At 42.3% G+C, this 15,765-nt stretch overlaps 1 protein-coding gene across 3 annotated transcripts in view; it reads left to right on the top strand.

Annotated features, from left to right (window-relative positions):
• NTRK3 (neurotrophic receptor tyrosine kinase 3) overlaps nt 1-15,551 on the top strand; it is a 1,833,633-nt gene extending 1,818,082 nt beyond the window's left edge. For all 3 annotated transcript variants that reach the window (XM_069624286.1, XM_069624285.1, XM_069624287.1), the window contains one exon: nt 12,547-15,551. In XM_069624286.1, coding sequence (XP_069480387.1) covers nt 12,547-12,732 — 186 coding nt within the window. In that variant the 3' untranslated portion in view covers nt 12,733-15,551. The remainder of the gene's footprint in view (nt 1-12,546) is intronic.
• The last annotated feature ends 214 nt before the right edge of the window (nt 15,552-15,765 follow it).

The following is a 15,765-nucleotide window of genomic DNA, read 5'->3' as shown; positions in this document are numbered from 1 at the left end:
ATGTCTGTGCTGGGCTCTGCAATTATTGCTGCATTTTGTGCTATTCTGTCCACTCTATAGCGACATACGCCAAAGATATTTGCAGAACTTGCTCAGATCTAAAGGTAGGGTTCGAAATTTAGGGGAGCTGGGAGCTATTTAGCTCCTGCTTCTAGCATAGTAGAGCCCGGTTAGCTTCAAACCAACAGCTACCAGGAACTACGTTTGGCTCCTAGCGCCAACTGGTGCCTTCCAAACATGTAAATGTGACATTAACTTTGAGTATTTGAGAATGTCAATAAAGAAGAATTAGAACTCATCTAATATGCATTTAAACATAACGGTTCATACAAAATGAACAACAAGTTAAAGGAACATCTCTGGTAGCTCCTATTTCCGCTGCAGTAGCTTCTGCCTAAAGGGTGATGCCCGACACCCAGGAGCTGGTTTTAGCTCCTGCTCATCAAATCTCAATTTCAAACACTGACCTACGTCAATGAAGACCTGCCTTCTTGTTTTTATTGTCCCTCACAAGGTTGGAGTCACCTTTGCCTGTTTCTTAAAATGAAAAAAATAATTCTCTGCTGTGAAGCTGACAACATATGATGTTGGCATGTCTCATGACCTTCCCCTAGCTTTTAATATTTAGCTTTTATATTCTATTGTTTTGATGATAAAAATGAACTATGTTTTTAGCCTTTTGGTGTGATACATTATGTTTCTTATGCTGGCAAGTTGTGTGTGATTTCATGCTACGCGTTATGATGTTTGATGGATGTTTTGAATCTGAATAAACGAATGTGCCTTTTTTCGGCTAACTCAATAAATGTGCCAATCATTTAGACACAGGTTTTTTTTTAAAAGCAAATGTAGAAATTAGAGTGTAAAAATGTTTCTTGTCATGTTGGAGGTGTTCTAAAAGGCTCTTTATTCTTGTTAAACATCATCATTCAAATATTGGTATCACTATGAATACAGGATTACAAGTTCCAGAATGAAAAGTGGCCAGAGCCTTACTGCATAGATTGGCTCAGCGTGTCAAATCTGGCATAGGACACATGATATTTCTGCAAACTGTGGGTAGCACTTTTGCTTTAGGAACAGCTGCTCCTAGTCATTGTTTGATATGTACCGGCAGGTTGCAGTTTTTTTGTATCTGAATATACTTTAAAGTTCCCCGAAATCAGACATAAGCACTGGTATCAGAAAGAATGATCATAGGGCCTCATTCCGAGTATGGTGGTAGTCATAACGCTATTTGCGCCATGACTGCCTCCCATACTGGTACCGACTCCGGTTTGGTACAATGGGGACTTACCGGTCCATTCCGACCTTGGACGGACCGGTAAATCCCCATTTACCTCACCATTCCCCATTCCCATTTGAGCCCCCGTGGTGCTCAATGGGAATGGGGAGGGCGCAAATAAGGGGTCGGCGTATGCCAAGCCTGTTATTTGCACACAGGTCCCTTAATGGGTCCCGTCCTTAACACCTGGTCAGACCAGGCATTAAGGAAGGAACCCGCTAAGGGTCCTCGTAGTCGGGCGGTAAGGGATTACCGGAACCGGTCTCCTTACCGGTGCCTGGTATCCCTTACCGCCCTACTCGTAATGAGACCCATAGACTGGGAGAACACTTCGGTCTATTTAGTTTTTCACGTTGAGGTGAAATGTATTAATCTTAATGCTGAGTGGCCCAGGTATTCACCACTGTGTCACACTTAAGGAGTGTGCCAAAAAAGCAAGTAGATATTGATTAAAAAAAATGGTTTCCAGTTCAGTTTTAGGCCCACCTTACCATGCACAGCATATCCATTTGAAAACATTTCCCAGGACACTGTAGGGGCCTGAGCATCCGCCAGTTGTTTTCTGGGGTATGAAGTCTGAAGCCTCCTGCACCTATGGTGTTGACACACATGCACCTAGAATCACCATACCACATTTAATGTATGCCAAAACACTTCTCATTTCAAAATAATAACATGGCTTCTTTCAAACAATCACATTATGTCTTGTAAGCCTTTAACATCAGTAGATGTGTGTTACAAAGGCAGAAAACAACAGTCCCAAGTTAGTTCTCATTATGAAGCGGTTGAATAAACCAACTTCAGGTCATGTGGCCCTTGCTGGATTGATCCTGTCATCGGATTGTGTCATACACATGCAATTTAAATTAGTGTGGCTGACTGGGAAATTGTTTGCATTGCTAAAGGTCACATAGCAGTCTTGCCCCCAATTATTTTACCTGAACGATGCCAAATATTGCCCATCATTTTCTATTGTTGCACCTGGAAGGTAACATTAGGAGCAATTCTCTCAAGATTATAACCCATTTTACAGCATTGTCCTGAATAAGGGTTTGGGGTCTGATTCATGGAAACCTGGAACCACCCGACCTTTGGGTGTTTTTAATTCTCACGCACGTTGCGAATTGTAATTGGTTATTAATAACGCGCTTAATACCCAGGTGTCTAAGCGCGGACCCGGGGATTGAACCTGTGTTGCTCCTTGTAGTCTTGCTTCCAGGGCGAGCATGTTGCCCCTGAGCTCTCCTCGTGAGACAGGTCCCAAATATTCATGCAGGGGAGTTCAATTCGCTCAGAAGGGAAACCGAGTGTCCTGCAAGGGGGGGGCAAGCTGCTGCCCTCTACCAAAGCGCCCTTAAGCATGCCCAAGGCCATATTAGCGTCTGATGGCTCTCTGCATGCCATTGTGATTTGTTAAACAGGGTAAAACACTCCCTGGGTGTTAGGGTATGGGTGGTTGGGGGAAATGGCCATGGGGCAATAGGATCAGGGGGCTGATTCACACCCACAATTGTGACCTGCAACATTTCATGGCTCTCCAAACCTTTGGAGCTGTGGCACATAATATTCTGCAGTTTACTTTTGAAGAGGTTTGAACACCCCTTTGCCAGAGCATGCACAATCCCACATTTCAATCAATAACATTGCCTTGTACAAAAAGGGGTTGGTATTGGATTATCCAGGCAGCAAAGTCTATTCCCATAGTGTGTTTTGTTCGTGTTCAAAGATGTCATTGTTTGATTGCATAGTCCTTTCCGTTATGGCACAGTGATTTACAAACTTGATTTTGAGTGATGTATGTCACGTAGGCAGCTTAAGAAGGTTTTGATGGAAAGGCAAATGAGGTGAGTGCATGCACAACAGCCGCAAGTCTCAGCAAACAGTGACTTTAATGCAGCTCTTTATAAGTCTATAGGCTTAATTGGCAATTCAATAGGAAACTCAATTTTAACCTACTAAAGATATAATACAATTAACAGGACTGTGAGCAAAACCATCAAGCAGACACTTTCTAAACTTGCAACGTCAGGATGCCTGAGCATTGACGTCTTTCTGGACGTTTTACGGTCACAGAATCCACTTAACATAATTATTTTCCCGCAGAGCTTGACAGCTCACTGCTCAGCATATGTCAGTCACTGATATAACGAATGCAGCAACGACGGGGAAAACAGCCCTCTGCTTGTGAGAAAAGTGGCCATTTTAGTTCAAACCAAGACCAATTCCAATACTATTTTTTTTTTACAAACATTGTGTTAAAGTCCTTTTACAACTCATGGAGCCAAACACTGCTCCTCTAAGGGCAAGGGTACATCACTGCTTTTCGTCAGATGGGTTCGCTAGATTTTTCGCTAGATTTGAGATGCTAGAACATTCCGGCGCCAGAAGCTCCTCCTTTCATGGTTATTAGAGTGCTACCAAATGGAAAGCTGCACTGTGGCATTACATTTGAGGTCCTCAATAGTCATTTTAGAGAGACTTGGAAAGTCAACACATTGAACAAAAACTCAAAATCCTAAAAATCAAGAAACAAATATAGGACTAATGTGCTAAATGAAAAGTACAATGCACATGTATTGTTTAAGCTCAATTTTAAGATTGACTAAAACATTATGTAGAGGAGGAGCCAAGTACCCCCCAACTGCCCCGCACTTAATACCTATAGAGTGGGAACCAAAGTGTGTGACATATGTGGAACAATTGAACCAGCAAAGAGCAGAGCGTGCAGTCTGTGCAGTACCCATAAGAGTACCAGTTCCTAAGAGAATCTGGGAGGCAAGGTACCCATGGAGAAAACCGTACCTGCATGCATGAAAATATGATGGACATTTGAATCAGATTCCTGAAGAAGCAGATCAGATGAAAGGCAAGGATGAATGGTGACGTCACACAGAAAGAGATGATGCACACAAAAGAGATGCAGAGATCACAGAATACAGACATTCTATAAGGCTTTAAGAAAGTACCAAGGATACGTGATATCTTGGAATCAAGGTGAAGAAACTTATGCCACAGACACAGATGAAGACATTAAGCTAGTTTATACGTGTACAGATGTGACAGAAACGCAAGCAGCAAAGTAATCTTGAAAGCTAGCTTCAAGCTTTATAGTAAATAAAGTGTCAATATATACATATAGATGCATATGGACAAATAAAAGATGGATGTTTCCACTAAGCATTATAGAGCAGTGCTGACCATGAACAAACAAGGCCTCACTTCTGAGTGTCACAGTTAAATGCAATTTTAATTACAAATGAATCTTAGCAGAAGGAGTTGAATGAGCCAAGAAGCCAAAACCTTATCAAAGAGGAATTGGCTGACATTGGATACAAATTGTGTGCAAGAACAGAGACTCCTGTTCAGAAGACTTGATCAAAACAAAAGATGTCAGAGGACTATTAATGAAATAATATTAAATTCACAAAAAGGCTCGATTTTATGGTCTCTAGTCACGTGGCAGGAAGAAATTGGATGATCGAGGTGGTCACATCTACGCACGAGGGCAAGCTGTGCCTTCACTCCTTAAAATTTCTCAGAGCACAGTGCAAACTCAAGGGCAAACTTTAAAGCACTAATTGACACTGGACCATTGAGGTGATGATGGATTGATATATTAATTGGTGGGAAGCTAGTGTTTAAATGAGCCCACTAGCACTTGGATGTTCAGTCTGCATGCAGCTAGACGTAGGTTGAAAAGTCCTGACGCGGGTTAGGGGCCAACCAATTATAGAGGAGCGCGTAATTAAGGGTCCTATAGTTTGTGTAGCCAATGGAACGTTGTGTATTTAGTGACGTTCATAGTTGCCATTTATTAGGGGAGGGCTTAGTTGCCCCACCTGATGTTAAGCACCCTATAACTTTCCTTCACGGTTCTATACTGATATGGAACTTATACTTAGATAGCCATTTAGAGCCTATCACTGTCCTGGATAGGTTTTTGTAGTTTGCCACGTAGGTAATGACACAGATCAACAAGTCAATGATGACGATGTCAAGCAATATAATCTCAGTTTCTACCAAAGTAAGTTGAGTAAGAGGACCGAACGAATGCTGATGTTCATTGTACTGCCTGTTTTATATACTTGTTAATAAAATGGACCCCCCTTTTGCCAAACTACCTGAGTTGTTTTGATTATTGATGTATGAATACATCTGCATCCCATTCCTTCTCCCTGGTATTGATACTCATCTTAAACGCATGGGCAACCAAGTTCAATTAGTCAAGTGGCACAGCGTGTAGAGCGCTCGCTTTGACTTCCATACAGAGCCTGCTGATGCAGGTTCGAATCCCAGCAGAGCCAAACTCAGCCTTTTATCCTTCCGAGGTTGATAAATGAGCACCACACACCGTGGGTAATAATAAGCAGCGCTCAGAGGGTTTGTAGCGCTATATAAATGCTAAATTATTATTATTATTATTATTAATTACATTAAGCAATTACTTGTCAGCTCTCTGTGATTCAGTTTCTGATAGCCAATGCAAACACATTTTAGTTTCATGGTGATGCTGTCATGCGCAATGCAAGGGATTGTCCCTTTAATGTTCTTTGACTACATGAATGTGTTACTTGTTTTAGAGGAGGGGTGAAGAATATGTTTGATTTATTTATTTATTTAGACCTCAGCACGCATTATTAGGCTGGATTCATCTTATTTTATCTTAACAACACTTGTAAAATGCAAAAGACGCCCATATTCACGTTGGCGCTAACTTAGGCAGGATGATGAAACTAAGAGAACCAGAAAAGATAAGTCTTTAAAGATCACCTAAATGACAGATAGTCATCCTCTATCTGATGGGAAAGAGGGAGAGAGTCCCACAAAGAAGCAGCAGCCACTGAAAAGGACCGTCCGGCAATCCGAGTCAGTCTTGTGTTGAAGAGGCCAGAAGTGACCATAACCCGACTGTAGCCTCGGCTAATGGGTCATGCCTTGGTGTAAAAGGAAAGGGTCAAAGGTACAAGTCAATACCAGGGTTGTACACATCTTCCGGCCTTTGCTGGTGTCCTTCTGTTTCACTGAGGGGTCCAATGTGGATTATTTGTTGCAGGCTTATGTGTTCTATGAAGTGGTCTGAGTAAACCTTGGTCTATTACTAACCGAAGGGCTAGAAGTAGTACACCCTGGTATGACGGGCTTGTTGAGCAGCCAAAGAGGTTCCTATCAAGTGTGCTAGGTGCCCCAGGGATTAGGGCACGGGGGCCCTTGTGGGTGCAAGAGCACAGTACCGCAAATTACTCAGAGGGAAAAAGGAGGAATACTCTGCGCAACTTTGGGATAACCTTCTCTGGACTGCCAAATCTGGGGATGCCAAATGTTTCTGGCATCATGTTAATGCAGATAATAGTATGGTGGACCTCCTGGCACAGGATACTATCTCTGAGGCGGCTTGGGACTCACACTTTGGAACCTTGTATAGTAGGGACAGTGTCCCTAACGGCTTTAGCCAGGAGACTGCCGCCCTCTACAGGCCAGACGTGAAGGCTGCCACTCCAATGGTGCTGTCGATGCACAATATCAAGGTGGCTATAATGACCCAGAAGCGGGGGAAATCTCCCGGCCCTGATTTTATTCCCCTTGATTGGTTTAGACAGGAACTGACTATATGGATCCCCTTTCTGTACAAGCTTGTTAACGTGTTGCTCTGTTGCTAATTGGGTTGCCTATTCTTTGACCAAAGCAATCCTCATCCCCATATTTAAGAAGGGTGACAGGGGCTGCCCAGCTAACTATCGCCCAATTTCCCTCCTAAATGTTTTGGGGGTTGGAAGATGTTCGGAAATGGGGTGCTGGGCCACTTGGAGGCTTGGTGCAAGGAAGCAGGGGCTGTTCATCATTTCTAGGCTGGCTTTCAGTGCCAGTGTTAGCACGGTCAACCAGGTCCTGTGGCTCTCGATATTGCAGAAGTACACTGTGTTACAATCTATGAAGATCTATGTGGTCTTTTTGAATTTTATTACCTTTTATGACCTATCATTGGTCAAATATAAAGTATAGGATTGAATTGAATTGAAATTACCTTAGTGAACAAAATATGCAACTTAATTCAAGATGCTATGGCTACTAAACTAAAGAGCATCAAGTTAAAATCTCTGAAGATCTATGTGGTCATTGTGGATATGAAAACTGGTTTTGACAGCGTACCGAGGGCGGGAATATGGGCTGCTCTGTCTAATTTTGGTTTGCCATCAGGCTTCCTGGGTGCAATCCAGTCACTGTACTGCAATAATGGAGTACGGTAGGTATGTGTCCTTGCCCCAATTCTGTTTTGCCTCTTTATTAACAGAGTGACTGAGTTGCTATTGGCTGAACATACAGATGCTCCATCTTTGGCGCTGGAGAGAATCCCCATTCTGTTATTTACCAATGATACAGTGTTGCTTTCCCTGACCGGTAGTGGATTAGGGAAGAAACCTAGCTATTTTTGAGCCATTTTGAGCGGGCAATGGACTTGAAAATAATTTACAGAAAACTCAGTCCATGGTGTTCTGCAAATCCTGTGCCTAGAATTCCCCCGCCTGAAAGTGGCATTGAGGGGCGGCCCCACTGAGTAGGTTGAAAGCTTCAATTATTTGGGGGTTTGTTTAATGGCCAATTGTGCGTGGACGGAACAGGTAAAGCAGGCTGGTCTAAAGTTGGCCGGAATTGTGAGGCTACATCCAGATTCATACTGGTGCATGGGGTGGGTCCGGTCAGTGTAACCTTGCAAATCTATAAGAGTCAGGCATGGCAGGCAGCTCTGTACAGGGTCGAGCTGTGGTCTATCTGCAAGCTAGCAGACCTCTGGACCGCAGAACAGAAAATCCTCAAATTAGGGGCTCCCTTTGAATGTGTCAAATGCACCAGTACTGTGGGATGTGGGCCTGCAGAGCATTGGGTTTATACCTCTGTTGAGGCTGGTGTTCCTCTGGGCTAACTTATGGTCCAGTGGTAAACTGGCCCAATATAAGAGAGAGGTCAGTCATGTTTTGGCTTGCTCTGAGGCCCAAGTCTACCTTGGTTCCAGGCGATCCATAGGGAGTTGTCTATGGTGGGGATGGAGGGTTATTGGCTGCAGCCTGATTGTATCCGGAGGAACTTCCAAGAACTATTCAAGAAGGCCTCTAGGGTTAGAGGGGAGAGAGGCACTAGAGTGATCCTTGTTCGTTCAACCAGTCTAGCTCCCTACTTGGCCAGGAAATGAACCCCAGAATTTGAATGTTACCTGGGCATTATGCCCCCTAACCTAATGAGAGTCCTGTATATGAAGATGCGTACTGGCATACTGCCTTTGGCCTTTCTTAAGCATTCCTGGAATGCGTCTTATCCGGCCATTTGTCCATTCTGCCCTAGTGAGGTCGAAAGCTTTGAGCATTTTTTTTCTTTTCTGCCCAACATATAAGTATGCTATTAAGAAATATTTGCTAACACTAGTTATGCGCTCTAACTTCAATAGGGCATCTTTGGTGCTGCATTTTTGTCTGGCCGGCGATCATAGTGTGCTTTATGTCATGGGGCACTTTTTGTTGTGGGCATGGGCGAAAGGACTCAAGTATCTTGCAGCTGGAGGGCCTGTTGTCTGAGATGTGTCCGCAATGTATACTTTTAACCTATCTTTTTTAATGTGCATTGTTTTTATTCTGGGTATATTTTACATTTCATCCATGGTTTTATTTTGCTGATGCATTTTATTGTCTTTCTTGTGTATTTGTATGACTTTTATGACCTATCATTGGTCGAAAATAAAGTATTGGATTGAATTGAATTGAATTTAATTTAATTGAAATTACCTTAGTGAACAAAATATGCAACTTGATTCAAGATGCTATGGATACTAAACTAAAGAGCATCAATGATAAGATTGACCTATCCAAGAACGCTACTACTTGTAATGACACCGACACTCTGGACACTAAATCTATAAATGAACCAGAATTGGCACTGATCATAGAAAAATTAAAACCTACGAACTGCAAAGGGGATGTCTGTCCGGCTTTGGCCGTTAAGGCATGCTCTTCTGCTTTAATTACAACATTATGCAGATTTGTCAATGCCTCATTTAGGGATAGTTGTGTCCCTAAAAGTATTAAGCATACATGGATCACCCCCTTGTTGAAAAAAACTGGTCTTTGTCATCTGGATCCTCTGAACTATCGACCGCTCTCCAATTCCCAAATCCTTCTTAAAATTCTTGACCGAGTGGCTAACTCGCAAGTAATGATTCATCATGGATCAAACAATGTTGTGAATAGATGGCAGTCCAGATTTAGAGAGACTCATGGGACAGAGACAGCACTTCTGGACCTTAAGTCAGACTACTTCGTCACATGGACAAGGGGCAAATGGTCATGTTAATGCTTCTTGATCTTTCCCCTGCCTTCAACCTGGTGGACCATGCACTTCTGGTTAGCAGGTTGGAAGAGGTGGCCGTGCAATGGGTTAAATCTTTCCTAAGCAGATGCCAGTGCAGGGTAAGTAGTGTAATTCTGGATGCCAAACCTTCTGATCTTTTGCAAGGAGTGCCACAAGGGGCTTGCTTGTCTCGAATTTTCTACAACATTTTTATTGTCCCTTTTCTCGATTTTCTGGAAAACACTAAAATCGAGTTTACAAACTACGCTGATGACACACAATGTGCCACACCCCTGACTGGCAACTTTGCAGAGGATGCGTTCAATATCAACAGGATATATTGTTTGATACAAAACTAGATGTTTAAGAATGGCCTTTCACTAAATACCAGTAAAACTGAGCTGATGGTAGTAGTGACTGATGCTAAAACTCATAAAACAGAGCTGGAATATGCTCAGCTCCAAATTGACGGATGCATGATTAAAGCAAAACAGAAAGTTAAGACCTTTGAGGCCTACTTCAATCAGAATCTGAATATGAAGGCTCAAGTTAGTAGTCTAATCTCTTTGGCATCATATTACATCAACTCTGGTGGTTATAAACATTGATGCAGAAGAACCATGACCCATCCATCGAGGAAACACATTTGGATTTCCATGAAGTCATCAGAGACAATGGGACACATCCCGATTGACAAGAATAAGCCCACGTTTACCCAGCAAATTGGACTGCAACTCAGGCCCCCCTTTCTTCCCCTTTACCACTGGAATATGAAAGGATACATACCCCTGGGGGTCATGCGTCACAAGCAACCACGTCACCTGCATAGCTATCAGGTCATGGAAACACACCAGGTCTAACCACTCTGAATCAGCTATATGCTTCGTGATGCCAGCGATGTTCCAGAACAACACTCGTTTGGGCTCTAAGTGGTCCGCCGAGGGTATTGGGGATAATTGGACAGAATTATGACTACCTGCCACCCTGTCGGAAGGAAAAGCACAAACGGTCGTAGCATGCTGTCAATTTCCATTCCTCAGAGTGAGCCCCCCGTTTCCCCCAGGCGACCATAGGGCCTACATACAGTTGGTGGAAACATGTGCTCCCCCAGGCAACAAATTTACCCTAGTGGGCACATGGCCAGCTGCACAGTTGTTGATTGGAATATGCAAATGAACCCCGGGGTTGACTGCCTCATGGGCCCCTGCTGATTGCTGGATACAAACCATCTGCTGAAAGCCTCAGTAGAACAAAAAGTCCCTGTGCAAAAATAATAAGGAAGGCACAATAGGGGAGACAAATTCAATGAGTGTCCAGATCGTATCACTAAACCAATTCAGGAGTTCAACACACAAAATGTCTCCATTAGAAAATGTCCGAAAGATCCAGAATCTGTTAAAAAATTGGCTCTCAGCCTTGGGGCATGATTCCTCGATTTTTACAAGGTTCCCGAAAACAGCCTTCTTGCCAAAATCACCAGATGTAGGGTCCCGAGACAAAATTGGGGGATGGAGGCTTGGACAGGGAGTGCGAGCAAGCTGGCACCACTGGCCTGTCACGTAAACACCCTGAAAACACAGCAGTTTGAACCTGTTGCATGTTTATTATAGGCATACTAACCAGCCCTTGCACTGAGGGATCAGCTATAGAGGAAGGGGAGAAAGGGAGGCAAGAGCAATTTCCGAAGAGCCCGTGCAGGGCCACCTGCCTGGTGGTACCATCGTCCAGGTCCCTAGTGACCAAGGTACCCTCATGCAAGGCAAAGTCAAAATCACAAACTTTTGCCACTGGAGCAGCTGGGAGAACAGACTTAGGGTGGGTAGTTACACTACAGCAGTTGAGGTGATGTTTCTTCTTCTTACACTTCATGGACTGGTCATCGGAGACTGTTCATCTGTAGTGCTGCTAGCACCTGCTTCTCTGATTCAGCCATCCACAGTCACAAAATCGGATACCTGGGTCTTCATACTACCGGTAGAAGATTGCTCTGCAATAAAAGTTGTTACAAAGCTGGCTGTTGGAAGCCCATGTGAATTTCCTGGTGTGCCTGGTTTTTTATGGAATGATATGAGGTTTCTGGCACTGGTGCTTCCTCAGGCAGCTGCTCCCAATTTTCTAGGTGCTCTGGGTTAGACACCAAGATCACATCCACAACTTTTGCTATGATGTCTTTAAGTCATGACTGATTGAAGGCCAGCTTGGTGCATAGGGTCAGAAGGGCATCCAGCTTCCTTGTTATGCTAGCCAAATTCAAGTCAGGTGCGGGAATCACCCCCAAGCTGTATGTTTAGCCCCCTCACACAACTAAGATCATTTTACTAGGCTGAGTCGTTCTCTAAATTGAAGACTATTTGCAGAGAAGATTCAACTTCACCCTGACTCCATCCTCAAGAGCAGTGGAACCGTTATTTGTTGATGGATTGTGGGACTAACTTACTGATGGATACTGAGATCCTGGGATCCTTTTCTAGTGTGGTTGGTAGCTGTGCTTCCTAAACCTCTTTAGTTGAGACTGAAGAAAGAATTAATCTGATCAACATTGAGGGATCACTAGGTATGGTTCTAAACAGGTGTATATTCTTTGCAAAATAAAATGTCTGTGCATTGGTTTTAAATTGCATTTGTTCTCAAAGAAGCTGTTATTTTACACAAGTCAATAACTTAATTATTTAAGGCAGACCATGACACATTCAAGATTCATGCTACAACACTAAGATATATTAAAATCCACAGTTCTTATCTTGAAAATGACTGTAACGCTGGGATTTGTCATATTGCTTTAATTTCCACACTGTCCAACATTTTGAAAACGTGTGTGTGTGGTTGTGTGGATGTGTGTTTCTGCATGCCACATTCATTGTGATGTAGAATACGTATTTGGTACTATTGGCAGGATATTCAAAATCTATATATTCTCTTTCGCCTAGGTCATTGAATGCATCACCCAAGGACGTGTCTTGGAAAGACCCAGAGTTGCCCCCAAAGAAGTCTACGACGTCATGTTGGGGTGCTGGCAAAGAGAACCACAGCAACGGCTGAACATCAAGGATATATACAAGATCCTTCATGCCCTTGGCAAGGCATCACCAATCTACCTGGACATCCTTGGCTAACAGTGGCCATATTACAAACATTGCTGACCAGATATCCTTCTTTGTCCTCTCTCCTTTCTTCCTGTCCTATCCCTGGGAGATATCTTCATATAAAGATAAATTCAAGTGCCTGCTACACATAACACTGAAAGAAACCTGTAATGGAAATCGGGCTTTTTATACTTTCTCACCAATACAATAGACTCAAATTAAGCCAATGTTAGAAAACACAAAGGAGTTTCAAAAACCCACATGAGTTCGAAAACCATGAGTGGAGGCCGTCCACTGAAAATTGAGCCTGCACTTGCTTTTGTTCTGGAAATGTGCAAAACAATAAGGATGTGATACTATATATGCACATGCAACATCGAACGCGGAGCTGGGATGTAAAGTGTTGGGCTCTAAAACGTGGCATTGCCTCTTTCAGAATCATTTTCTCTGTGAAGGAAACGAATCCCAGGAAGCTCTACTTGCTACAAAAAATGGGAATTAACTAAGCCCGAAAGCATCAAGTCTCCTACCTACCCATGGTGCATCTGTTGGCTTGTGTTTTCTCGAAAGGCCTGGATGCACTTAAGATCAATTTCGTGGAGAGGAAAAAAAGGAAAGAATTTACATTTAGCCATTTCCATTAAAAACTGACATTTACCTGCAATTCACCTCCTAAATTTCAGGACAATTTTATAATTTGCTAATTCTTAAAATGTATAGAATGTATGCATTCCGAAAAGGTAAATGGCACCTACGGGTAAAACGTTATTCTTCTTTGAGTCAACTCGAGTTCTTACTTTTTACAAGGCGTACAGTACCAGTGTTCACATTAGTGTCAGGAAACATGACAGTGTGCAATTCATAGTCTTACATAGATCACCAAGAAACTTCAACATGCTTCACGAATGTATTTCATGAGTATCTGTGATCCAGCCAAGTTTCTAAATTTGTATAGGGAAATCTTCACTTTCACCCATTTGCATCATTATATCCTTGGCCACCGCTGCCTATTGTCAGGAAATCTGTTTGTTGATCGATGCTGCCTTCTTTTGTAAAGACAGAGGCAGCCGTGGTTATGGGGCATGTTCTTACAAGTTGCAGACCATGTTTTTATTTGACAGATCAAGTCAAGGGAAGAAGCCATTAAAAAAAAAAAATGGAGGATTCAATCTACATAATCAACTACAGTGATGATCAGCAACAATGGCAAAGGACTTACATTACAGAATAGTACTTTGGCCGAACATTGTATGTTCCAAAGTTTGCTTGATTTTAGTGAAAGGTATGGGAAACAGTTCTGAAAATAGCCTTTTTGAGCAAATACCATCTAGGTGTTATTTTGCTATAGGGGGATTTACTGACGTAAAACATGGTCCTACCTTTATGCCTCTTCTTGTGGGAAGAATATGTTCAAAGTTGTTACTTTTTTTTCCTTTTACAAGTTGAAATATTATTGTGCTCTTATCTAATGAGTGTGCTGTCTGACTTGCCTCTCTTCCCCACTTTGGATCAAAACACTTTAAATTAGAGTGGACGCGTAATAGAAACAGGCTGGAAGATGACTGATGGCTTCCATGGTGTCAGCACCTGCATCGAACTGCATGTGAAAAACAACCAATCTTCTCACATCCTCCTGCTAATGAAAGGGTGGACACTACTGTTTTTTGAAATGTTCTGAACATGTAAGTCAAAAGGAATTGCAGCTGCGGGCAAGCGAGGGTGTGTATTCACTGTGATGCCATGCTATGACCACAATGCCTTTGAATCCTAATGAAAATGTTGTCACGGCCAACAACAAATGGATGGGATGGGGAGACTGCCCCATTCTATTCGCATGCACATCCGAAGAAATACGGCCTGAAAAAGGTGAACCAAGTTATTGAAAAAAACCTGACATGCTTGTCGAAACAACATCCCTTTTCTACTTCTTTTGACATGTCTCAGTGATGATGGAGATAGAGGAAGGACTACAGTGGCATGCCAAGCAAGGTGAACAATTGTTACATATATCGGAGTCAAAGTTTCAAGACAGCTACCAGAGGAAAACTGCCAGGGATAAATGCAATGTGGGCCACGTAGCTAAAGTTCAAAACAGATCCTGTCTGCACAAATGTCTTGGATGCAGGAACATTATTATTCATGAATATCTCGTTTGATTGTAGAAATGAGGAATAACGGAGGACATAGCTTATTTGCCATACAAATGAGAATTTTGTGTCCATGTTCAAGAAGGTTGAAATACATGTGTACCGCTTACATTTAAGGGTCGTGGAATTGGTACTTACGGACAAGATAAAGAAGAACATGATTTTTTTTCCAGGGGGTGCTAGAGAGGAAGACAATATGGCCCTCTTTCACGCGATGTACCATATTGATGCAGTGATACAATCATCTATATACGGACAAAAAACTGTGTATCTACAAAGACAAGTTCAGAATGGGTCCCCTTGCTTGTTCTCTGGGAAATTGTACTGAGCTATGAACTTTAATAGCTTGAATGATGAAAGAGAAACCAAAACCCTAATGCTAAGTGGAGATTTCAAACGTGCAGCTGAAATCAGTGTTGTGACCCTTTCTGTTGCCTGTATTATCATTATTATTATTGGAACCATAGGTATTACACTGAAGAAAAATAGACAACAGTATTTAAAATGAGTACAGTTTGGTATTAAGATCGGAAATATTAGTAGGTTGCATTGGACCTTCACAGACATGGCTCCTTTGACTGGAACTAAGTTGTTAACAGATAGATAGCATTACACTCTCATAGCAATTCATACTCTGTCAATGTTGTTTATAAACCGCTGCTTAGATGCAAACTAATAAAAAGGTAAAAATGAAAACAGTAATGTTCTGTCTGTATTTGACTGTACTTTTAAGTTGATTTGTTTACTTGCTTTTTTGTTGTCTAAAGGTTTTTTTTTTTGCGAACTCCAAATGTAAGAGGAGGTTTAACCTGTCTGTTCTAAAGGCAACTGTCTGATCTTAAGAGTTTCAATCTAATGAGCATCTTTCCTTCAATAATATTATATACATATATGAGTGTATAAAGTAAGCTTCCCT

Source organism: Ambystoma mexicanum, chromosome 11, assembly GCF_040938575.1.
Source record: "Ambystoma mexicanum isolate Mex_15411 chromosome 11, UKY_AmexF1_1, whole genome shotgun sequence".
NCBI classification, from domain to species: domain Eukaryota; kingdom Metazoa; phylum Chordata; class Amphibia; order Caudata; family Ambystomatidae; genus Ambystoma; species Ambystoma mexicanum.
Note: the sequence above shows the minus strand (reverse complement) of the source record. Positions and strands in the feature narration are given on the sequence as shown.